Source organism: Nematostella vectensis, chromosome 4 (assembly GCF_932526225.1).
Source record: "Nematostella vectensis chromosome 4, jaNemVect1.1, whole genome shotgun sequence".
In the NCBI taxonomy this organism is placed as follows: Eukaryota; Metazoa; Cnidaria; class Anthozoa; order Actiniaria; family Edwardsiidae; genus Nematostella; species Nematostella vectensis.
In genome coordinates, this window is record NC_064037.1 from 10,791,205 (window position 1) to 10,816,191 (window position 24,987).

The window sequence follows — 24,987 nt, forward strand, 5'->3', positions numbered from 1 at the left end:
TTCTGCATTAAAGCTAAGGAGAAGGAGATCTTTGCTTGGCGCGAGGCGGCAATTCCGCGTGAAATGTAAAATAATCAGACACAATTCTAACGAAGTGCACAATGACAAGTAATGAATTGGAAATTAATATCACACGTACCCTTAAACTAATGAATAGTTCTAGTACCCTGCTTAGCTTGATTGGAATATAAGCAAGGGTAAAAGCCACTGAAGCGCCTAGCTGCATATATAAGCCACCTCTAAATATCACGTACCTATAAACTAATGAATGGTTCTACATAGCTTGATTGTAATTATCAGACGTACCCTAACGAAGCGTGCAATTATAATGGATGGTCCTAGTACCCTGCTCAATTGTAAATTAATATCATTCGTTTCTTTACGAAGGGTACATTAATGAATGGGCCTAGTACACTGCTCAATTGTAAATTAATATCAGACGTACCTTAACGAAGGTACATTAATGAATAGGCCTAGTACACTGCTCAATTGTAAATTAATATTAGACGTACCTTAACGATGCGTGTTCTAATGGATGGGTCTAGTACTCTACTCAATTGTAAATTAATATCAGACATCCCTTAACGAAGAGTACATTAATGAATTGGCGTAGTGCCCTGCTCAATTGTAAATTAATATCACTCGTTCCTTAACGAAGGGTACATTAATGAATTTGCGTAGTGTCCTGCTCAATTGTAAATTAATATTACACGTTCCTTAACGAAGGGTACATTAATGAATTGGCGTAGTGTCCTGCTCAAGTGTAAATTAATATTACACGTTCCTTAACGAAGGGTACATCAATGAATTTGCGTAGAGTCCTGCTCAATTGTAAATTAATATCACTTGTTCCTTAACGAAGGGTACATTAATGAATTGGCGTAGTGGATTACTGGCTGGCTGATTTGTGACACCACAGGGTAACCGCGCGATGCCATAGCTCTGCTCTGGCTCCGCGGTAGCGATTGTGTAAATATAAGCGAAAAAACGTTTTTCGGAGTTATAAACATAACATCCTTCACTCATGTCAAAAGAGCGAGAAACACTTTTTGCTTTTTTCGGAAAAGAAACCGACCCGTTACGTGCGTGTCCCGATTAGGTGGGAAGTGTTATAATCCGGAAAGGGATTTAGCATCAAGAAATCTTTAGAAGCACATTACGGCTAAACAAAAACTTGACTAAATTACGCTTTTGAATTGATTGTAATATAGATTGCTCGGATTTAAATTTAAATTAGATGCTGCCAGAGCAATACCTCGTTACCAAAAGTGTGTCTACGGCTATTAAAATTCTAAATCTATCTAAAGCTAGTGCAATTTGATTACCGGATATGGCTGAAATTTACATACATATTAAAACACAAAAATATAAGTAGAATCTTCATTATATGACGATTGATCTGATACCTGGTTTGCATAGTTGGGAAAAGAATGTGCGTAATGATTTTTTTCCGGGACCAGGTCGCGAAATTGTACCGTAACCTTACCCATATTCTACTTAGACAGATTTTAATTGTCCTGAATATTCCTGAATAGGATGTTCCTGAATAGAATGCTATTTACTGTTTTGTGCTTTGTTACGAATCCGTGATTTTTTTTTTTAAATCTGCTTGCGTTTCATGGCCTGTTGCCCTCCTCCACCCCTCTGTAATGTTCGACTGTACCGTGTTGTACTTGATGATCGTGTGTTTTCGTTGTCAGGGAAAAAAGAAAAGCACGTTTTACCGCAAGCTCGATGAATACGATGACTTGGAGAAAATGAAGGTATTTTAAAGAAAATATTTCTATTCTAATTGAAGAAGATACCTTTACTATTTGTTAGAATAATGCTTTCTTTTGTACCTTAGGAGCGAGCATCAAAAAACAACTCCTTCATCTATGTCAAAGTTACCGAGGTTGCTTTGTGTGTTAGTTACAAGGTATGGTAACTTCATCTGCGCAAGAGTCGCCAAAAATATACAGATCTCACTTTTCCAAACCCAATCAGTGGGAGTAATCTTTTTATAGAGTAAGAGTTGTGTTTCTGAGCCTAGGAATGATTGTGTTAGCAACTCATTGTGATTTGCGCAGGGTGAGAAGGAGAAGAACATCACAGATGTCCGAGACTTTAACTTGACTATCCCCACTCTCGAGTACCACAACCGGACGTGGACATGGCATGATCTTCTCATGGCCATGAAGAAGGACTGCATCAACGTACTCGTGTCCCAGGTAATGTTTTACATGGCCGTGAAGAAAAATACCTCCTCACCGAAAGACTGCATCGATGTACTTGTGTCCCAGGTAATGTTTACATGGTCGTGAAGAAAAATACCTCCTCACCGAAAGACTGAATCGACGTACTCGTGTCACAGGTAATGTACACAGGGACATTAAGAAAGACTGCATTAGTGTACTCTCACAGGTAATGTACACAGGGACATGAAGACGGACTGCATCAACGTACTCGTGTCACAGGTAATGTACACAGGGACATGAAGACGGACTGTATCGACGTACTCGTGTCACAGGTAATGTACACAGGGACATGAAGACGGACTGCATCAGTGTACTCGTATCACAGTAATGTACACGGGACATGAAGACGGACTGTATCGACGTACTCGTGTCACAGGTAGTGTACACGGGACATGAAGACGGACTGCATCAGTGTACTCGTGTCACAGGTAATGTACACAGGGACATGAAGACGGACTGCATCAATGTACTCGTGTCACAGGTAATGTACACAGGGACATGAAGACGGACTGCATCAATGTACTCGTGTCACAGGTAGTGTACACGGGACATGAAGACGGACTGTATCAATGTACTCGTGTCACAGGTAGTGTACACGGGGACATGAAGACGGACTGTATCGACGTACTCGTGTCACAGGTAGTGTACACGGGACATGAAGACGGACTGCATCAGTGTACTCGTGTCACAGGTAATGTACACAGGGACATGAAGACGGACTGCATCAATGTACTCGTGTCACAGGTAATGTACACAGGGACATGAAGACGGACTGCATCAGTGTACTCGTGTCACAGGTAATGTACTCGGGGACATGAAGACGGACTGCATCAATGTACTCGTGTCACAGGTAATGTACACGGGACATGAAGAAAGACTGCTTCGACGTACTCGTGTCACAGGTAATGTACACCGGGACATGAAGACGGACTGCATCGACGCACTCGTATCACAGGTAATGTACACGGGGACATGAAGACGGACTGCATCAGTGTACTCGTATCACAGTAATGTACACGGGACATGAAGACGGACTGCATCGACGTACTCGTGTCACAGGTAATATCTTTATGGTAATGTTTTATGCAATGTTGTAACAATGAGGTCGTATTCTATCATAGGTGATAAAGGAAAAGCTACACTGGAAGACAAACCTGAGCTCCGAGGTGAAGGACAGCAAAACGGAGGCAAAGTAAGACGGGCTGATAACCCTATACTGACTCTACTCCCTCCAAACGTGTAGAATGAACAGTATGTCTTCCTTGTTGGAATTATATATTTTTGTAATGAGTGTTTTCTGCGTCCTGCAGAGAAGAAGACAAGGCAAAGTTGCTTTTCGGAGATCGGGTGAGTTTTTTCTTTTATTTTTTATGAATAGTCTGTATATGTTCAATTTACAGTCTTAACATGTTCAACCCATCATTTTGATTGCAGTCATCCAAGACGGAAAAGAAGAAAGCAAAGAAAGGCCTTCTCAGTAAGCTGGTTAAGCTGAAACCCGGCGCAAAACCGACAGGTGCTGTGATCCCCCTTTTGTTGGAGCTTTCTCCTCCTATTACTTCTTTTTACTGATTATTCTCCTTGCCCCCTTGTCATTCTGTCCTCACCTCGCATATCCTCCGCTTACTCCTATCTCTTTTCTCTTATCCTCTTTTTTCTCTCATTCCACTCTCTCCCTATTTCTTGTCTTCCCCTCTAAGCCACTTCTCTTGTCTTTCCTTTCCACCCTCTCATGATACCTTCTTATTTTTCTCCACCTTTTTCTTGTCTCGGGTGCTCTGCCCTTACCTCCTACTCCTCTTCCTCTTATTTCTAGTCTCCCCCTGTTACCTTCAACTCCTATTTCTTGTTCCTTCCTCCTTTTCCACCTCCTCACTCCTCTTTCACATATTCCTCCGACTTCTTTGACCCTTCTCTCCCCCCCCCCCCCCCTCTCTACTTCCCTTCCATCCTCCTGCTTCTCCATCTATATTCAATTGGCTTTGAATTCTTTTTAGAGTTGTATCTGCAAATATGATTTTTAACTGACTAAAACTATCAGAGTCAACTGCTTCTTTCGGTTCCAGGTCTCTTGCAGGCAGACGGGGCCGCGCCGGAGCCCGTAAACCTTGAGGGGAGTGGGTTTGACGATTACGACAATTCTGAAGAAGAGCAACCAGCGGAAGTGACCCCCAAGAGCGAGTAGTACTTTCCAAGGGGCCCTTGATTAACCGGAAGTGAAGTAGCATAGGAAATGTTAATTCTTTCATTCAGAAAGAGAAAAAGATAAGACATATTAATATTGATATTAAAACCGACAAACAAGTTCGATTTAATGGGAGATCTTTGCAGACAGTCTACCCAAAAGTGACACTTAATCTAAAAAAATATGTGGGTAGATTTTCTCACCGATAAAAATAAAGACAACGTAAATGAGAAATAATAATGGTGACCATAAGACATGTTAACAATTACTAAACATGAACAGCTAGAATAACTAGATTTCTTGTAAGTGTATTGTATGTTTTGGAAACGGGTATTTATCTTAGGTATTTGATATTTTGGTATTCTCATTATTCAGTAGCTTCACTTCTAAAAAGATATTGTATATCATCGATTTATAAAGAATCGAAAGCAATAAAGTAACTTTGTAAATTGATGACGGACAGAAATCATGATTAAAGCGAAAAATGGACTTGTTTCTTTTGAATTCCTTGAAATCTCTGGCTCCTACCCAGATTTGGCAATACAAAAAGTAAAAAGAAATGTATATTATCCCGCCTTTTTAATACCTTCCTTTTCAACCTAAGTGCTACTGTCGAATCCGTTGTGTCGCGATGCCGCATTTTCAAAACATCGTTTTGTTATTGTCTTTTGGGGATTTTCTGTTCCGCCAGTCAAATTATTTTTAGCGAATCAGATTCTTGCCATCTCTTGCCTAGTGCAGTGGCCCGGCTTTCTGTCGCGACACTGTCTGGTTTTCGTCCAGAGGATAGCCAAGAAAGTGCACAAATCGAAAGTCTGATTGGCTCATAATGGTTTTACTGACAACATAAAACCAAAACAAATCGTGTTGAAAACGCGGGTCGCGATACAACGGATTCAACAGTAATATTGGACAGGCACGTGCTCACACCACCCTGCGGCGACCGTTTGTCAAGACCTGAGTTGTGTCTAGAACCCTAAAAGTCCCGAATTAGATCATTCCAAGAGAGCATCCTAGAGTGGTTTTCATTAACCCGTGAAACAGAGTGTGATAGTCAAAGGGTAATAGTCAGTTAAACACAGAAAAGAACAATAGAATCGGATCACAATAAAGTGTAATACGCTAAAGTGTAGTTCACGGGTTATTGAAAATCACTATATGCACGGGAGGATCTAGCTTTTCGCTAAAGGGGGGTTTGGCTCAGTGACAAAGGGGGGAGGGGGTATTTTTTTGTTACATGTGGCTTTTTGGCAGCCCAAGGGGGGGGGGGGTTAACAGATATATACAGATCTGCTAAAAGTGAGGGGGGCGCTTATTTTACACCGTTAGGGATACATTCAAGGATAACAATTAGAGTTTTAACATGTTCTCTTGAGTTTGGCCCTATATCGAGCAAAAAGGCAAACTCCCCCCTCCCCTGGAAACGTTTCTTCTCTGAACGCTTTTGAATGGGATGTCTGTGTCTCATCACGAGCCAGCAATGGCGCTCAGCGGAGTCCCGTTCTAGTACGAAGAACCAAGATGGAGGTCGAAGGTAGGATTTGTGTTTTGCCTTTGTATTTGTACCTAAATTGTATGTATTTAAGATTTTTCCTCCTTCTTCAGACGCTTTAGCATTCTTCAAAGAATGTGTAGCACAAGAGCCCGGGATGAGCGCTGCCGTGGCCGCCATTCACACACTCATCGAATTCATGAACACTTCGCAAGGTGAAATCACACTTAACTTACAGAAGAATATCATCGTGCGCTTAAAAACTCATGTCAAATTTTGTAGATATCTTACAACTTAAGACATTTACATCAAGTTTGCTTTTCAGATTAATTATATACTTATCGATTTCAATCGGTAAACTATGTTACTTTATACAGAGCAAGAAAGTATGTTTCCAATGTTTCCAGTCATAGGGTCCTAGACTTTCACAAAGTCCGTTGTTCGGCTTTTTAGAAAGTGGCTTTTGCCATTTTGGTCATTCGGCCATTTTTTACCGAACCCAATTTAGGTCAGAGTATTATCTCATGAACATCCAATCAGAACGAGGAATAATTGTCTTACTTAGAAAAGGAATCAATCAACGTCATTAATTTTTGCTGCAAAAATATGTTAATTGAAATCGTGCAAGCTGAGCAAGTTTTTCTCTTCGTACACCCATCTTTTTTTGCTTCCTTTACTGGGGAAAATGTGGGCACTTATTATGTAAAATTAAAGGGGTAAATTTTGGCATGTCTATAGGCTCCTAACTGGTTGAAAAAGTTCCAATTTGAGTTGTATTGTTGGAGTTTTTGAATTTGTTTTCTGTTTGGCAAAGAAATCTAGCCTCGTGAATGTGGCCTGGCTAATTGTCAGAATACCTATCCACTTATTTACTTTTACCTTGTACTCACTGGCTTGTCCTATAGAAATCTAGGTGTGGACTCTTTGTGGACAGATATTCTGAAGTTCCTCCGAAATTCACTGCCAATTGGTACTCCCAATTGAATACTGTCCTATTAAATTTCTATAGCTGAAACACTCTCAGAGTTGAGAGATAACCTACAGAAGGTGATAGAATCCCTGACGCGGGCAGATGTGGCTGTCACCTCCGTGTCATCAGGATGTGAGCTGTTTCTGCGCTTCATCACGCTCTCTGCTCTGGATAGTCCTGTAAGTCAGGCTAATATATGTATGTCTAAACTATTTACTGTTCAGGGCAAGCGTTTTTTTAGCCACACAAGGGCCACTGATTCTAAGCAGGTGCTCATTTGAAGGTGGACATTTAGTAGAAAAATCAGACTTCAATAAATTTCTTTCACATGACATGCCCTAATGTAGATTGTTCTTCGTTACAGTATATTGTTGTTCATTATAACACAATCCTTCTTGTTTTAGGACTTTAAAGAGTGCAAAAGAGTCTTAGTAGAGAGAGGTGAGTCTTGATAAACAAAAATAATACAGAGGGGTTTTCATCTTGTTCAACAAAGACAGACACCTGTTAGTATAGTAGACTATTCAAGCTGCTTTCCTGTTAATTATTGGCTACAACTACAGTATTTGAAATGATCTTTTACATACTTATATACTGTATGTTCAAGCATTTACTTGGCCATTTATTGTTATTTCATTTGAAACTATAAACTAATTTTGTAAATGTTTGTGAACCTAGGTCAGCTATTTCTGAAAAGAGCAGCTTCAGCCAGACAAAAGATTGCCCGGCTTAGTGATGCTTTTGTAAAAGATGGTGCTGTAAGTAAACTAACTCAGTGGGTAACCTCCTTGATATACAGTAACAGACACCCCAGGGACCAAAAAATGTATCTGATGTGATGAGCTTGCTTAATGGATTTATTAAGGCAGCCTTGTTAGTATTTCTTTAAAGCATTTTTTAAAAATTTACTTTTGATTTAGGAGTCACTCATCTCTTTATTTTTTATTTATTTTTTTCAAAGGATGATATTTAGTAGATAAAGGGGTCGTTTGTAAAAGAGGGGCGTTCATTAGATACGATGAATTAATTAGAAAGGGGGTGTTTAATAGATAATTCATGCTGATCTCTTTATTTTTTATTTATTTTTTTCAAAGGATGATATTTAATCATCCATATTTGATAAACTACTAAAACGCAATGTCGATTTTAGAATCAGAACAAGCTGAGTCATCCATATCTTAGGGGGCATTTAGTAGATAAAGGGGTCATTTGTAAAAGAGGGGCGTTCATTAGATACGATGAATTAATTAGAAAGGGGGTGTTTAATAGATAATTCATGGTAGGAATATTTTATAATATATAATATTTTATATATTATTTTTATAAGCAGTGTGTTTATACTGTACTCTCATCATTGTAGCCTTTCCCAATAGTGTCTGTATCTCTTGTTGTTAACCCTAATATACTGTAAACACCTTTCAGACAATCTTGACCCATTCAAGATCCAGAGTGGTGTTGGAGATTCTCAAGATGGCGGCAGAACAGAAGAAGAGGTTTGATGTGTTTATTACGGAGTCTGCTCCTGACCAGTCAGGGTGAGTCACGTTGGGAATAGAAGAAAAATAAGAACTCTCTCCTATAAGCAGAGAGGAAGCTGGAAAAGGTGTCTATAAGAAAGATTTATCAGGAGTGGAACTACAGTAAAAGGGAGGCACCATCTAGAAAGGGGGGGGGGGCTCATTGGACCCCACAATGTTTATCTTTCACAGCTTGAGGGGGGACCATGAAAACATATGGATCGTAGTGATCGTTGGCAATCAGTTTTAGCATTAAGGGATAGCACTTTGGGTTTGGTCAACAGCAACACCCAAAAGATGGGATGGTCACCCTCTGTCTACTTTTTAAAGAGACTCACAATGGATAATCAAGCACAGTCAGTAAGGAATGAGAAGAGCTTGAATTTTAACTTACATTACTTGATGAATTTACATTTCTGTGCAATTTTTGGGTACAGTTGTGTTCACCTCCAGATGTGAATCCAGGTGGTGTCAAAACAGGCTTCAGATTTTTTTAGATGACCAGTTAAAAGAGACCTATGTATTACTGATATGAATAACATATAGAAACAGATTTAGAATGCATGGTCCAAGTTGTACAGTACTCAGTATGTAATGTTCTCAGTTTTAATTATCTATCTATCTTTCCTTGTCTTCAGCCATTTGATGCATGCCCAGCTGAAAGAGTGTGGGATTCCCTCCACGGTAATTCTAGACTCTGCTGTTGGGTAGGTGCACATAGTTCTTCTCCCTTGCCCTGACATGCTAACCCTTACCCCTGTCCCACCCAGAACCAAGGGTGTCATATCAGTTATGTCTATAAAAGGCAAACTTTTTACCCATTAAAATTAGGGACATCACTCTTGGACTTGACAAATTGGGACAAATGTTGATTACTTTTTATTTGACTTTTTCATTAACATCTAGGAAATTCAATTGATCACTCACTGATTATTTCCATTTAGCTCTCATAGCATAAAATCTCGCCATCAAAGGGAATTTTAAAAAGATTTTACCATGCTTCAAAAGTAATGGTCACTTGAGAGTTTGGAGGATTTATTCTGCCCCTGGGTTCTTCATTCTCAATGGAAACAGCTTGATTGGCTTCCACAAAATAGTTAACTAAAATGAACTTTTTTGTCTTGACCTGTGCTTGTAACAGAGATTGAATCTTGGAGATTGAAAGATGAGGCAAAACACACCCCCTCTCCCCAAAATAAAGGACTTTGTGTCCCTGGAATACATCATTATTGTAACTGAATCCATTTTTTGTTTCAGGTATGTTATAGAGAAGGTGGACCTGGTACTGGTCGGTGCAGAGGGTGTAGTAGAAAGCGGTGGTATTATTAACAAGGTATTTTATACTGTGCTGAGTACATATATGAAAGTTGTACACATTGACCATTTTTTCAACAACTGATTCATTACCCATCTTCTCTGTAATCATTACACAACTCCATTACAACTCCAACCACTTCCAGATAGCCACAATTTAACAAATTCTCTTTGCAGATTGGTACCTATCAGATAGCTGTTATGACAAAGAATGCAAATAAGCCATTTTATGTAGTAGCCGAAAGCTTCAAGTTTGTCCGTCTTTATCCTCTTAACCAAGAAGACGTCCCCAACTCAAGCAAGGTAAAGCCTAACAATAGGCACCCAACATTCTCACAAGCACACTCTCTTTTTGAAACCTACAACAAAACCTACAAGAATTTTCTTTTTTGCATATTGTCTGCTTCAATGTTTTTCGTTTTATTGTGGGTAGCATTGTAATACAAAACTCTTCATCATTATTTTATTGGATTTAAGAAAAATGCATTGTTTTAGATTTTCCTACCAAAACAGAAAATGATCCCCCCAGTGCAATCGCCTTTCACACAAACACGAAAATGAGCATGAATTCTCAAGTTTTTTAAAATTTTCAATCAGTTTCAATTCTCAAATTTTATAAAATTTTCATTCAGTTTCATGTCCTAATATACCAAAAAAGTGAAAGCTGGCTATGCCAGTTAATTGTGTCCAGGTCTTAAAAGAATATACTGTTTTATTTTCTTTTAATGAACTCCATGTTTTCTTTTTTTTAGTACAAGCGAGGGACAAGTAATGGGACTGGTCACCCTGTGGTGGACTACACTCCGCCATCCTATATCACCCTACTATTCACAGACCTGGGCGTACTGACTCCCTCTGCTGTCAGTGATGAGCTAATCAAGCTCTACTTATGACAGAAAAGGATGGGTGATGCCTAGAAAGTGTATGATCTACGGTAAAGGTACTTTTGATAAGCACAGGTAGCTCAAGCGAAAAGCACAGGTAGCTCAAGCGAAAAGCACAGGTAGCCCAAGTATATTATTTTGACAATCTTTACTTGTGGTAATGAAGATGTTTGAATCAGTTTTTTTTACAGGCCTCATTTGTTTTAAATTTATGTATTTTTGGTCATTAAACCACAAACCAATGCAGGTTCCAGATAGATACCACCTGTGACAATAATAGCTGAGACTTTTTTACCACTTTTTTTGGCAAAAAGGTACCATTATCCTGTGAAAAAGGCAATACCCCCCCCCCCCCCCCCCCACGAGTCAATGTTGTTGGCAAGTGCTTGGCTGGGACGCAAGTGCTTTGAAACAAAATTAATCTGGGTGGGTGGGGTAGGGGGGGTGATTTTGAAGAGATGGTGTAGCTGGTTAATCTAAGAGTGAGGACAAAATTTTGTAAATTCTGGTTCCTGTTCAGGACACGGTCTAAAGTCCAGCTGATGGTAAACCTCAATGATTATGGGAAATACTGTAAGTTGATATGAACACAGGGTGACCATGTATCTACTGTACTTTCCTTGGGCAGCAAAATAAAGAATAGCAATTTTTTTTAATGAGAAATGCCTGGTCACCTTGCAAATCCTAGCTATGGATGTGATAGGATATAATTCATTTGCCACAAACAACATAAAATACAAAAAGTAAGCTTAGTGAGTAAGTGTCAAGTAGCCTCTATTTAGTAAATTAGTCATCATCAAGCATCAAAGCTGTTTTTCAGAACTACTGCTAAACTGGTAGATAAACTTGCAAGTCCATACCAACCCAGAGCATGGGCCTTCCACTGACAGAGACTGGTTAGCCTTTACAGGAAGAAAATATAGTTATACAGTACATTCTACAGTTCTACATGGCCTAGTTATTATAATTATTGAAACATCCAAAGTTGGACAAATAGAATTTATTTAACTCTGGATAAAATAAAGTACAAATCTCAGTATCTTGAATATTATTTAAAATGTTCCATTTGACTACCTAAATAAGCTTGCATTCTTCTTATTCATATCAAAGCATTTCCATTATACTTTCTGCTTCGAATACATTTTTTTTCTGTCTTTGTAGCGTGTATCCCAGTTACTGTGTGTTGTCCCTTGTGGGATGCAAACATATTTCAGGACTTCAGCGATTTCAGTAAAGCCCCAGTATTTATATACGTATATTTTTTTTTCGATTTGAGTCATGCTTTTCTTGAACCTCTATGCATGCAGTTATTTTTTTTAAGTTTCATGCATTTTACGACGGCTGTGTACATTGGAAGTTTGTAGGATTCATGAGAGTATACTGTACAAAAGGTGATTTTCAGTCTTATATTTCACATGCAGGTGTACCTATAGGTTGCCCATGGGTACCCTGTGGCGAGGGGTGACACAGGTATCCCCCATGTTATTCTGATCCCGGCTCTTCGCTTGATAGAGATGACATCGACGACATGGATGACCTTGGCCGCATTCCATGCTGTGGATAAGGCGACATACGGTGCATGCGCAGAGCTTGGTATGTCCGCTGACCGTATGGTGGGCTGGAGGGAGACGTTGGGGACACAGGTGGAAGTCCCATTGGCGCAACCATTGGTGATATCATTGATGGGTACCCTGTGGCGGGGGGTGACACAGGTATCCCTCGACTCATTTGGCCAAGACTTGCTGCTCTGCTATCGTAAGCCCCTGTAAGTTTAAAGATGCTGTCAAGCGTTTTTGAAGGAAGAAAACCGGAGCGGAAGATACGTAATGTAAATTTGCATTTAAAGTTACTAAAGCTCGTCAAAATGTCGGAAAATGCACGTAATTTATTTTATGTAAGTATGAAGCATCCTTAGAATATTGGCTGAAATAAATAACTTTAAATGCGAAATTTCAACGTAAAATAAATTATACTTACATCTTGCACTTTCAGTGTTGTATCTGTTATCTGCAAGATAAACAATAATATGTTAAAACCCATTTCACCTGTTTTAAATGGTTCGTAACATAAGGGTCCGAGGTAAAGTCATTGCCCTTCCCATCATGCCTTGAAAGCTTGCCGTTCAGTTGCCTGAGTACGAGGCAGGTACGCATACACCAGGGTGCGCAAAGGAGGGTGGTAATGTATTTTCCATTACCATCTTGCTTTGCGTGCTTATCATTTAGGTGCGTGTACTCAAGGCAGGCGCGCAAAGGACCATGGTAAGGTGGGTGTAGGATTTTTTACATTCCCCATCATGCCTTGCATACTTATAACCTAGGTGCATAAGTACAAGGCAGGTAAGCTTATTGGAGGAGGGCTTGCTAGGTGCGCTTCTTATTTACGCACGTGTATTGAAGCGCAGTATCTAGCTTTAACAAACTGGAATGCCAACATATAGGGAGAGCGCAAACGGCCATGTGCGCTAATTATTAACGCACGTGTATAAAAGGTCAGTGTCTAGCTGTAACAAACTGGAATGCCAACATATAGGGAGAGCGCAAAGAGACGTGCGCTAATTATTAACGCACGTGTATAGAAGGTCAGTGTCCAGCTGTAACAAACTGGAATGCCAACATATAGGGAGAGCGCAAAGGGCCATGCGCGCTAATTATTCACGCACGTGTATAGAAGGTCAGTGTCCAACTGTAACAAACTGGAATGCCAACATATAGAGAGAGCGCAAAGGGCCATGCGCGCTAATTATTTACGCACGTGAGTGTGTGTATATAGTAGGGCTGTACCAAATAAGTGCCGACCTGCATACGTATCCGGTGGGTGCATGTACTGCGCCATGGAGGGGGCCATCGTGTGACTGTTGGCCGTACTAGAGGAGGGGATATCTGCGCGTGTGTCAATCATCTCACGGCTTAATCTAGGTCGGTTGCAGTTATTGTTGTTGTTGCCTTGGTCCAACTGCTTCATGACTTCAATAACACTGAAAAAAAAAAGAGACAGAATTTGGCGTATATCTTTATCGAGAGAGAGAGAGAGAGAGCCCCAGCCAAAAGTCCAGAGCTTTAGTCTACCGTCATTGCCACACTTCTTTTCCTTCTATGTACAGTCGAGAAGAACAATAAGAAAGCACCAGGCCAGATTCAAGAAAGTAGAGTAAGTACGCAGCTGCTTTGTCTCCTATTATCTTTGTTCTACAAAGGAGTTCTATTGTCTCTATTCTTCTCGTTCTTTGTGTCGAGGTGCGGATATTGTTTATTTTCCCAATCAAATTACAGCTTGTAAGAGCTGCGTACTGACTCAAAGTGGAGTCTACCTACATTGCCACACTTCACATTCCTGCAATATACCCAGAGCTATAGCAGGCCTCGAAATAATAGGGCACGTTCCCCCAGTGCTACACCCCTTGCAACTCCCCAGATACCAGTCGAGAAGGACATGACGGAAAAACCTGGAAAACGCGCAACCAGATAGAGAGAGATACCAGTCGAGAAGAATAAGAAGAAAGGGAGCACCACGTTAGAGGCCAGAGCTAAGAATTGTAATCACTACCAAGCTCTTTATTCCTTCGATTTACCAGTCAAAGTTAAAAGGCAACAAGAAAGGGTGAATGTCCAAAGCTAAGGATTGTAGTCTACCATGCACACTTGACACTCTGTCAGTGTATTCTAGTCGATGTAAAAGTGTCCAGAGCTAAGAATTGAAGTCACTACCAAGCTCTTTCTCCCTTCGATTTACCAGTCAAAAAGGCAACAAGAAAGAGTGAATGTCCAAAGCTAAGGATTGTATTCTACCATGTACACTTGACACTCTGTCAGTGTATTCTAGTCGATGTATAAGAAGACAGGGTGCCGCCAGAGCTAAAAACTGAAGTCTGTCATAATGATCACACCCTTTGACCCTTCAGTAAACAAATCGGAAGTGAGGAACACAAGTGCTGAGACTCACCAGTCATCAGGATCGCACTCTCGGAATCCCTTGGCAAATGGGTTGCTGGCGATCTTCAGTTGAGTGATCTGTCGAACACGTCGAATTAATTGACGACAATTTTACTCTAGATTGCACAAGTAAGTCCAACCGGCAACACTTCTCAGTATGTGGTCTTACAATGTGTTCCTGGTAGGCTGTCACGTGCTGTAGTATTACTGGACACGTGCTGTGTGCGTGGTCTTACCATGTGGTTCTGCTAGGCTGTCACGTGCTGTAATATGACTGGTCACGTGCTGTGTGCGTGGTCTTACCATGTGGTTCTGGTAGGCTGTCAACTGCTGCAGTATGGCTGGTCACGTGCTGTCGTATGATTGGTCACGTGCTGAGTGCGTGGTCCTACCATGTGGTTTTGGTAGGCTGTCACGTGATGCAGTATGGCTGGTCACGTGCTGTAGTATGATTGGTCACGAGCTGTAGTATAATTGGTCACGTGCTGTGTGCGTGGCTTACCATGTGGTTCTGGTACGCTGTGACCGCCATGAACTGCGTCTCGGGGAAGATGAAAGTTCGGATGTGATCTTTGGACACCTCGTGTAGGGACGCCGTGCTGCTCCGGTCAGGGTCCTCTAGGATAACGTGGAAGCGAGGCTGATACTTGTGCATCGAGTTTAGAATAATCTAGGACAAGGTTACCAATTCAGACAAATACACCAGGATAAGAAAATTCTATATAGCTCAATTTTAGCTCATTGATTCTAGTTCGTGCCCCCTAGGTTTTTTCGATGTCCGTTACGGCCCTGTAAATAGTCGTCCATGAGGTTATTGGTGAGTTTAATCAATACTTACCTGTCCATTATCGCCCATTAGGTTATTGGTGACTTTGTTCAATTCTTAAATGTCCGTTGTCGCCCATGAGGTTTTTGGTGAGTTTGTCCTTTGTCCTTTGTCGTCCATGAAGTTATTGGTGAGCTTGTCCAATACTTAAATGTCCATTTTCGGTCCATGAGCTTTTCCAATACTTACATATCTGTTTTTGGTCCATGAGTTTGTCCAATCTAACATGTCCGTTTTCGGTCCATCAGTTTATTGGTGAGTTTTTCCAACACTGGCATGTCTGTTGTCGTCCATGCGGTTATTGGTAAGTTTGTCCAATATTTGCATGTCCGTTGTCGTCCATAAGGCTATTGTGAGTTTGTCCAATACTTACATGTACGTTGTCGTCCATCAGTTTATTGGCGAGTTTGTCCAATACTTACATGTCCGTTGTCGTCCATGAGGTTATTGGTGAGCTTGAGTTTGTCAAACGACACGATCTGTTTCATCCACTGCGCCCCGGTGCACGGCGAGTCCGGATGGATGTGAACCCTTCCAGGTACACTCGGGTCGGCCTTTCCCGCCACCAGCCATTTGGAGCTATGGAATGCGTAGCGGTACCGTTTATCGTCCACCGGGACAAAGTCCATCATTAGGATGTGTTTGGCACTGGGTTCGAGTCCGTAAAGACGGACCTGGAATGTCGGAAACATACGCCTGGAAAGGAAAGTTGCACCATTTTTTTATTGAACATATATATAAATGATGTTTGTCGTTTTATTACCCATTGTTTCAACGGATTTTCTTATATCGACGCAATTCATGTAGTTTATACTACAATGTGGATTCTTTAAAACCTCTCTATGAATCTAGGTATGTTGTTTAGTGCCTGTCTATTTTATTTCTGTTCGCATTTTTGCAGTAGGATACAATGGAGACCATAAAATAATTCATAAAAAAATACGATATATGTCCATCCATATTTTCCTGTACGGCCCAAACAAACGAAATCAATAAGATATTATACAGCGTTTTCAGACTTTTTTATATTGAAGTGTTGCGTTTTTCCCTGAGCGGGCAGTAGGGGGGGAGTACGACCCACTAATCAATCAAGGAGAGTGCGCGTAGTACGATAATCAACCAATGAGAGAGCGCGTATTACGATATTCAACCAATGAGAGAGCGCGTAGTACCATGTGTATAATAAAACAAATTTATCACTCGGATTCATACAAGTCATTTGTCACCTGGTGCACGTACACTACGGTACTGCAGATCGGAGATCGAAGCAATTTTGTTTTCTATAAATAAAAGGGCCTGAAGGAAGGCTTGGCGAAAATTAATGAAAGGGAGGTTTTGCCATCATGTTAGCCAAGTTTTTAAAGACTATGAAGTTTTACGACCTATGCCAAGTAATTTTCTCACGTTTCCTTTATACCTGGTAAACAATCAGCGTTGTTTTTATTGCAAATCAAAACATTTAGGCTGAGTGTCCCGTGGTGACTGGATGTATCGGCATCTCAAAGCGATAAAAAATAACAACATTATACTTCCTGCGAATTGAGGGTTCGGTGGATGCGGTCAAAACACAAGAAGTCTCGAGCGGAAAATCTGCGCTGTTATCTGTGATTTGGGTTTACCACAAGTCAGACGCTGAAATGCGAGGCATCCGTTTTTGCCTGAGCCATTGTTGTTTTGAGTGATTGGTTTTTCTTGGTACCACAAGATGAGATTAACTGTTATCTCGGGCTAATTGTGCTCCTGCCATCAAGTCTTGTCTCACTTGTCTCTTATCTCGTTCTGCATGCACTGATAAACTAGTACTCTAGTTTTTCTACAGTTGTCATGTAGAGAAAAGACAAAGTGCGTGCATTGTTGCTGTAGAGGAATAAAGTAGTTTTACTCAAACTTTTTATGGTTGTTATTAAAACAGATCAAACATTGCGATCAGTGGCTTAAGATGAGCCTCTAACTGGCTCATTTTCATGCGAGTAATTGTAATTGTTTCTTGTGTTTACAGTGACAACTGTGTAGAGCAGGAAATTTCACGTCAGTTATACGAGTAAAAATAAATTAAAACTCAAACGGATTATTTATGATAATAGATGAAGTGTGATTCCGCTGAACATTGCAAGTATCTAGTAGCATTCTCGGACGATGATAGAAATTGAGATGAACTATTTAATGTGTTTCTAAATACAAACGACGATCCTCGAGCAGTGCTTTCGACCACACGAATGCGAACGGGCAGAACATAGCACTTTGCTACTAAATCCTTTCAGCAAAAGTTCCTCATAAAGTGCCTAACAAGTGACAAAATAAACACCATCCTTGGTGAAATGCGAAAAGGTCAGATTTTTCGGCACATTGCATCATCGCGCTTGATGTAAAGATTAGTTGAGTATGAAGCGATCAGATAACATTAAAGCTGAAACGTTTTGTGAAGTGCAAGTGTAGAAGTTACGCAAAGGCTACAAGGCGAAGGAGAACGTCCCATGGTGAATAACTAGGCTAATAGAAGTCAGGCAATCTAACCCTTTAGAGTGCAGGGCGACAAAAATATTCCCATCTAAAATTATTTGACGTAACTGTATATTTTAAAGTGTTGCAGTATTAATAAAATTGGGAATACAAAAAACGTGTGAAATTAAGAAACATGTTGTAGTCTTTTTCTTTGCTATCAAATAGTTTTTCTTAGTTCTAAACATATTTTCTCATCTAATTGTTTTTATTCTGTTCATTTTTGAGAATTTTACTCTAGGGTATATTTTAAGGTTCGTTTTTAGGGTTAAATTGTATTGTTTTGGTCCCCGAAAAAATATTGTAACCTCAACAAACGACAGAGAGACGGAAGCTCAAGTTATCGAAGGTAGAGATATTAGAAAAGTCCTTGAAGGGAAACAAAAAATCACTCTGTGTTTCGAGTTATCTAGTGTTCGAGTTATGGGGATTCGACTGTACCTTCCTGCCTTGGTCACAATCATCTCAGTCCCCAGCGAGTGGAATTCGTCCCAAAGGCTCTTCATCTCTAGCTCCACCCGCACGTGAGCGAGACACCGACTACTACCGCGCTGGTTGGCGACCTCAGCACACGGGGACCGTGACATGTTACCGGGGGATCCTGCTCCGAGTGCGCATGGGGACGTGGGGTCTACCTCATCGTCGGACTCGGACAGGGAGGTACGGCGGTGGGGCAGCCTCTTTCCTGTGCCCGCATTCAGTAAACGCTCTGAGTAATTAAAAATGTTACAGCTTAGATGAATGAATGTTGTGGGGTTTTCTTTCCACTGAGTAGGATGGTGTCTGAACTCTTGATGTTCGCGGTGGTTTGATAATTTGGCTCTGTTTTCCTAGGCGGTCTCGGAATATTTCCAGTTGTTTGTAGATGTGTAGATATGTGTGTAGTTGATGCCCATGTTGCTCTAAATCTATCTTGGCAAAACGTGTACTATATTTGAGGCATAACAAATTCACATTCTGTACTTTGGCATATTTTTTGATTGGTGAATGTATACTACCACTGTTTGCGCAAACGTAAAGCAAGGTTTGTTATTTGAACAAGGCGTAATAACGAGTTCTAAGTACGATCTGTTATTTGGACATGGCGTAATGGTTTTAAAGTACATTCTATTATGTTTGGGTTTATGCACTAAAATACCAGAAATCTATTAAGAAAATCAATGACGGGAGATTTTTCATTTCTTAAAATTAAAAGCACTAACATTTAACTGCTATCATGTTTAGCCATTGCTGAAGGCATGGACCTTTAACGGCCACCTTCAATAGACAGGATGTTTATCCTCTAAATACTATCCACTCGTTATAGAGACAAAGGGACCGATTGAGTTGAGAGAGTCTCCGGTTTAACACGTTTTGCATGTATAATGATTGCAGGGGTTGTTGACTTCTTTCATCAGGCGATCTCTCGAGGAGATATACTGCGATACTCTAGAGCCACCTTAAAACCGGTTGTTGACGGGGTAAACGGAGATAGCATGTGTAGTTTCTAGTGTGAGTGTGGAGTATTCCGCTCGCATACCTTCACATAACGCGGCTCGAATTCCACCCGACTTACCCTCCATTTCTCTACTCAGTTGCTGAGAACTCCAGGCGTATCCTCCACTTTGCCTCATGGCTTCTAGATCAATATAATGTGAACCATCAATCAGTTGAGCAATAGAGAATGCGTTCGCTTTGGCTGAGAGCAACGTGTTATTGTCATCCATGAGACGTGAACTAAATCTCCCCCCTCTATTCTTGACGGAGTAGCTAATCTAGTACTGATCTGTGTTCCCTCTTTCCTCGAGTTTTCGTAAGTGCTTCTGAACTGAGTTGAAAACACTAGTCGACAGATATGTCGTACGTCCCTCGCAGCACTCCCCTATTACAATGACCCTGGAAATCATCTAGCAACTCTCTAATTAGTTAATGAGCCGCGTCAGTCAGCGGTACAGCGTTTCTCCCGCGCTTAGAGTACAAAACACCTCATGAACTCGCTTTCTTCAGCTCGATAATTCCGCTGACAGAAACGCGGTAGTAATTAAACGATTAGAACTATCGTTAAGTGTTACGGACCCAGTTGGGTTTGGTGCTGGCACGAGGTGGATAACTGAGCATATTGCATGCTGCATTAACGTATCTAAAAGCCTCAGTTTATTGTCTCATTCAGGACAAATTCCCCTCGGGCAACTGTCACACTATTGCGTTGGAGCTGTCAATCAAGTCTTCGTGCTTTCCAGGTGTGCGAAGTGTTGCAAACTTGTGTTGGCGAGTGTTCCGATGTTTTGAGACACACGCTTCACACAACCGACTCAAACTCAAGCGAAACGTCTAACTGGAATACAACTAAGGGTATGAAGATAAAAATCTAATGAAACGAGAACTTTATCGATAAGACTTTAGAAGGGGCAATGGGTATCAGGTTCGGTTCGGTTGTTCGTCTGCGTATGGAGGCATGAGTGAGTATAGGTTTCCTCTAATTGACGTTTCCGTTAGGCTAGGGCGTCAGGGTCTGCTGTCAGGGGCTGGCTGTAGAAATGCTACCCCAAGTCATTAATTTCGTAAGTGGATTTATCTCTCGACATTTGACATGTCGTATATTCAGTGAGCGCCCTGAGTTCATGTCGAGGTTAGCTCGTCACTCGTTGGAACTATTACAATGTCAGCTGCTGAGAGAGTGGAGCGAGGTAATATGATCGCTCCGCTGAATCAAGTAAACTTGCTTCGTGTGGATCCTTGTATTTTTTATTATCAAAGCTTTTTTGATATCACGCCGAGTAAATAAAAAGTCGTATGTAACTTTTGTACTGCTCTTTCTAGAGCTCCATTTTCCATACCAAAAAAGATGTATTTTCTGGAAGTAATGAAATATTTCCAGATGGTTGTCAATGTTGTTCTAGTGGATTCATTCGCACGTATTTCCTGAAGGGATGAGTTCCCCTAGACAAATTACTGGCGTTTTTCAGCCACCGCAGGATAAACATCCTTCGTGGTTTAAGGGTATTTTTTTGATGACAACAATGTCGAGTCACTCAATTAGTGAGGCCACAGTATATAACAGTCGTTAAATAAGCCGCCCTTTTTTTTTCTCGAGTTGCTTGGACCCCGCTTATCGTGAGATACCTTGTCGTGAAACAATCAACTCAAATTCGTTTTATTTATCAATCTTGTGACGATTAGATTTGGTACCCCAATTTAGTACTCCGAGGAAAAGACTCTTTTGCATATGGATGGCTATTTTTTTTTTAATTTGATGGTAAGCAATATATAATGTGGAAAAAACATCAAAGGAATTTTTAAATACATAAGTGGCGAATACGCAAGAGTACTTATCAACTCCCACGAAATCTTGCAAGAATTAATCGTCTATATTCAAGAACACTTTACGGATGAGACTTTAAGAATCTTTCCGGTGTTAATTTTGAGTGTTTTTGTTCATCTGGAGACAAAGTTTCCTTTCTTCAGCTGTATGTAAATATCTGAGTTTAAGGCTGTACAAAGCGTGCACGTGCATTTGACTGATGAGAGAACACAGATCAGCAGATACAGACGCAAATAGCTGAGCTATTTTTGCCCCCGGGCTATTGAGATTATTAGGGTAACTATAAATTACACAGGTATTCTTTAGGGACACGAAATTAGTTTAGTATGACAGGTAAATATGTTGCAAATTGCGCTCACTTCTTTGTTATTGTTTAAAGTATTAGGAGTTTTATAGTTTTTTGTTTGTGTGTTTGTTTTTGTCTCTGTTTCTTAATTTGACATCCATTTTGGATTCTAATTTTTCTGCTGCAAAAATACAGTGCGCTAGAAATGAAACAATAGTTCCAAAATTACAGATCCAATAATTATAAAACCCAAAAACATTATAATCATGGAAAACTCAAAGAAAACAAAGTTTGAGGCATTTGTTCGAAGAGGTAGCCTGAAAATTTAGAAACCTTTTTTGTGTAAAATTTAGCCGACAACCAGAAACTTTAACAAATCACCTTTAAAAATAGTGGTGGGTTTTCTAGCAAAGAATGGCGCTGATGTTGTAAGTACGAAAATACAAGGTTGCTGCAATGGACGGAAAAAGAGATCTTTTGATTGTTGCTATGCGAGGTCTGTTTTTCGTCAATCCGCCGATGTCAAGCTTTGGCCTCAGAAAGAAAGATCTTGGCACGGAATTTGTTTAATGATTTGAAAAATATTAATCAAATGAATGGTCATGTTAAAGCTCAACTATCGAAATCACTTGATAAATGTTTCTGAAAAGCAAGTGATAAGGTATTTCAAAAGCGATAGGCAATCAAATAAGTTATTCTTACACCCTTTAGGCAAGGCACGCAAGAAATCTTCTCGTGTCCACAGAGGCAACGTTTTTGCCCTAGTTAGAATACTAATTTTTTTTAGCTTCAATGACGAACTTTTGTTTTTAACACATTTCAATGTTAGCCTCTCTTTCGAGTCTGCGCTGTCCCACAAAATCAACCCCACTTTGCTGTTTGCGTTATTTTCGTAGCTATTATTATGGGTGGGGATCTACACCTTTTTAAGTGTTAAATAAACACTATAATGCTTGACATAATGATTCATTGAAGGATACTATATATGAGATGAATCGTCTGCGCAACATCGATACAACTGAAGCCTTTATAAAACAAGCTATACATGCCTCATTGCTCTTATCTCGCATGTGTATACACTCGTACATTCGTTTGTGTCTTAGTGGAGTTGTGAGCTGGACGAGACCTGAGAGCTTGCCCCAGCGTCGATATGTTATCAAGCTCGTGCCCGCGTTATCATCCAGGACTATCTCCCAGATGCTCTACCTGAGCCAGTATTAGTAATTATATCAATCATTCTTTTAATACCTTACGCGTCCCCTGAATAACAAACTCAGACAGCCCTCGCACTAACCTTTGCTTGATTCACTGATTCTCTCTATTCGTCCGTATGATTGCTAAGCTTGTATGCACCCAGGCTGGTGTTTTTCGTGTGCTAGGTTTGATGCTAGCACGAGGCACGTAAAATGCCAGTCACATGTAGCGTCAGCACGTATTCAAGTGGTACTTGTACCGAGTAGCCCACTTTTGGATACAAGATCTTGTGGACCTGTCACCTCACCAATGTCTTGTCAAATCTGCACATCAAGAGGGCGTGGCTCAAACGAAAGCGATTACTCTTCCTTAGAGAAATTGGCAAGTAATCATCCACTGTAATCTAGACCGGAGAACGTTCGCCCTTGTGGGAATCGATTTTAAATAGCAGTGCTAATCTATTCGGCTTGCTTCAGGTGGTAAAATAGAGCTTTGAAATAAAAGAAAATGGGAGGATGTTATTGCACCAATATTTTGTTTAAAGCCAATGACCTGGAGCTTTATCAGGAATCTTGGATATAGGGACTAAGCTTCTTTCGCTTATGCCAATGGCTCAATGCACTTGAAATCTTTAAAGATATAGGAGTAATCTACAAGTACCATTCTATCATATCCCGCGACAAGCGTAATTCGCGGTGATCGAGTGTTCTAGAACGTTTTAGTACAAAGCACCGCCACAGAACAACCCTTTGTAACCCCTGAAAATGGTCGCTCTGCTGTAAACACACGTTCGAGGGATTCCTTGCAGACGCGGCATTTGAATGCGTCTCGGCGTCCACAAGGCATTGAACAGACCTCTTCATATGAAAGAACCACTCCTCTAGACATCACGCGCATCACACATAACCCCTCCACGCCACTACAACTTCATCGAGTGCATTACTAGCGATACCTTTTTACAAGCTGCCTTGTGAGTGAGGCTTTCTCCGGCTGGAACTTTCAGCGCGCGTTATTTGCATCTCGAATCTGATGACCCCGATTGCGTTAAGAGACAGCGTGAAAGACGTTTTTTACGCAAACGGCTTATGCTGCGATCAATCAGCACAGACAGCGAGTCGTACGAGGATTTTCTCGCGCTCAATCACCATAATTTTATCACTTTGTTTTCGGTGCAAGATTATTTAACCCGCGCAGAAGAGCGTTAAGTAGCGATTAGTTAGAGATTCCCCTCCGTTGTGTTTATAGTAGTAGTGCAATTGTTGGGACATACCTTGGATGCTTTGTCCGACAGACGGAGAGGAATTCGTATTAAAGAAGTTGTCTGCGTCATTCATGCATTACTTGCGATAATCAGTATATTCGTAGCGTTATACACAGACTTTGGATAATATCCTCCCTTTACCCAGACAAGCAGTTGCAATTCTTAAGGATCTCATAAACCGGATCTCATGGATATCAAACAATATGATGATACACATTGATTACGATATAAGCAAAGTTTACTTTGAAGAGTTTTGTATAGAAATCATCTTCAAAGCAGTGCTACTATGAAGTGTTAAAGGGCTCAAAGAGACTAGGGAAGGATTAATGTCCCCCTATGAAAATTTAGGTCCAGCGCGATGGCATTTGCAGTTGGGACAGAGGTGGTGGCTTTTGTAGTGCTACCGCTGTCATTATTGTCGTGGCGATGGTGATGGGTAGAACCACAAGAGTGACGTGACGATAGCGGTGATGTTATGTACTAATGCTGGTGATATAAGGTTTTTTAGGACTTGTCTATGAAGATGATGACGACAATGAGATGATGTTGGTGATGATGATGGTGATGATGATGATGTGGTGTTATGATGATGGTGAGGTTATGCTGATGATGGTGATGATGGTGATGTTATGATGATGGTGATGATGATGATGTGGTGTTATGGTGATGGTGATGATGTGGTGTTATGATGATGGTGATGTGGTGTTATGATGATGGTGATGTTATGCTGATGGTGATGATGTGGTGTTATGGTGATGGTGATGATGACGATGAGATTATGTTGGTGTGATGGTGATGATGTGGTGTTATGATGATGGAAGCACGGGTGGCCTAGTGTGTTAGCGCGTCGGCCTCTCACCGCTGTGGCCCAGGTTCGAATCATGGCTCAAACTGGGGATTTTTCCGGGTTCCTGCCTTGAATCGAATTTGTCACAAGTGAGTTGAAGTTATTCTCCCGTGTTTCCAGTCTTCTCGGATAAGGACACTAAACCGGAGGTCCCGTCTCTTCAAGCTGTACTACACTAAACCTGAACCGAAGGGACGTAAAAGAACCACTGGGGACGCAATAAACCCTCTGGCAGTGACCAC

General features: G+C 40.8%; 3 protein-coding genes across 7 annotated transcripts in view; 2 read left to right on the top strand and 1 right to left on the bottom strand.

Moving 5' to 3' along the window:
- LOC5513682 (protein KIAA0100) overlaps nucleotides 1-4,911 on the top strand; it is a 59,238-nt gene extending 54,327 nt beyond the window's left edge. The window contains exons 63-69 of the mRNA XM_048726196.1: nucleotides 1,701-1,763; nucleotides 1,847-1,918; nucleotides 2,070-2,210; nucleotides 3,359-3,429; nucleotides 3,548-3,584; nucleotides 3,672-3,753; nucleotides 4,304-4,911. Of these exons, the coding sequence (XP_048582153.1) occupies nucleotides 1,701-1,763; nucleotides 1,847-1,918; nucleotides 2,070-2,210; nucleotides 3,359-3,429; nucleotides 3,548-3,584; nucleotides 3,672-3,753; nucleotides 4,304-4,422 (585 nt within the window). The 3' untranslated portion in view covers nucleotides 4,423-4,911. The remainder of the gene's footprint in view (nucleotides 1-1,700; nucleotides 1,764-1,846; nucleotides 1,919-2,069; nucleotides 2,211-3,358; nucleotides 3,430-3,547; nucleotides 3,585-3,671; nucleotides 3,754-4,303) is intronic.
- A 931-nt stretch (nucleotides 4,912-5,842) lies between these two features.
- LOC5506482 (translation initiation factor eIF-2B subunit alpha) lies at nucleotides 5,843-12,584 on the top strand. 3 transcript variants are annotated; one of them, XM_032374845.2, is made up of 11 exons: nucleotides 5,843-5,956; nucleotides 6,028-6,129; nucleotides 6,924-7,063; nucleotides 7,289-7,325; nucleotides 7,563-7,642; nucleotides 8,307-8,419; nucleotides 9,040-9,108; nucleotides 9,659-9,734; nucleotides 9,893-10,018; nucleotides 10,468-10,655; nucleotides 12,033-12,584. In XM_032374845.2, the coding sequence occupies exons 1-10, from the start codon at nucleotides 5,944-5,946 to the stop codon at nucleotides 10,606-10,608; spliced, it is 897 nt and encodes a 298-aa protein (XP_032230736.1). In that variant the 5' UTR covers nucleotides 5,843-5,943; the 3' UTR covers nucleotides 10,609-10,655; nucleotides 12,033-12,584. The 3 variants fall into 3 exon arrangements, with proteins under 3 accessions (XP_032230736.1, XP_032230737.1, XP_001627187.1); XM_032374846.2 differs by having other exon boundaries at nucleotides 12,112-12,584; XM_001627137.3 differs by lacking the exon at nucleotides 12,033-12,584 and having other exon boundaries at nucleotides 10,468-10,690.
- On the bottom strand, nucleotides 11,295-23,710 carry LOC5506481 (T-box transcription factor TBX10). 3 transcript variants are annotated; one of them, XM_032374844.2, is made up of 10 exons: nucleotides 23,590-23,710; nucleotides 22,738-23,127; nucleotides 19,412-19,474; nucleotides 18,298-18,565; nucleotides 15,780-16,053; nucleotides 15,034-15,201; nucleotides 14,542-14,609; nucleotides 13,383-13,576; nucleotides 12,577-12,606; nucleotides 11,295-12,362 (listed from the first exon to the last, which is right to left on the bottom strand). In XM_032374844.2, the coding sequence occupies exons 3-10, from the start codon at nucleotides 19,467-19,469 to the stop codon at nucleotides 12,082-12,084; spliced, it is 1,341 nt and encodes a 446-aa protein (XP_032230735.1). In that variant the 5' UTR covers nucleotides 19,470-19,474; nucleotides 22,738-23,127; nucleotides 23,590-23,710; the 3' UTR covers nucleotides 11,295-12,081. The 3 variants fall into 3 exon arrangements, with proteins under 3 accessions (XP_032230735.1, XP_032230734.1, XP_001627174.2); XM_032374843.2 differs by lacking the exons at nucleotides 22,738-23,127; nucleotides 23,590-23,710 and having other exon boundaries at nucleotides 19,412-19,736; XM_001627124.3 differs by lacking the exons at nucleotides 22,738-23,127; nucleotides 23,590-23,710 and having other exon boundaries at nucleotides 13,398-13,576; nucleotides 19,412-19,735.
- Nucleotides 23,711-24,987: the final 1,277 nt, after the last annotated feature.

What these genes read in the sequence shown, in the direction of transcription:
- LOC5506482 (XM_032374845.2), top strand. An exon ending in CTTTTGTAAAAGATGGTGCT is followed by an intron (nt 7,643 to 8,306) that starts GTAAGTAAACTA and finishes AACACCTTTCAG; the next exon opens with ACAATCTTGACCCATTCAAG. An exon ending in ATTCTAGACTCTGCTGTTGG is followed by an intron (nt 9,109 to 9,658) that starts GTAGGTGCACAT and finishes TTTTTGTTTCAG; the next exon opens with GTATGTTATAGAGAAGGTGG.
- LOC5506481 (XM_032374843.2), bottom strand. Translation starts at nt 19,562, where the DNA reads ATGGATGACAATAACACGTTGCTCTCAGCCAAAGCGAACGCATTCTCT. An exon ending in ATTGTGACCAAGGCAGGAAG is followed by an intron (nt 16,054 to 18,297) that starts GTACAGTCGAAT and finishes TTTCCTTTCCAG; the next exon opens with GCGTATGTTTCCGACATTCC. An exon ending in TGCAGGTCGGCACTTATTTG is followed by an intron (nt 12,607 to 13,382) that starts GTACAGCCCTAC and finishes TTTATCTTGCAG; the next exon opens with ATAACAGATACAACACTGAA.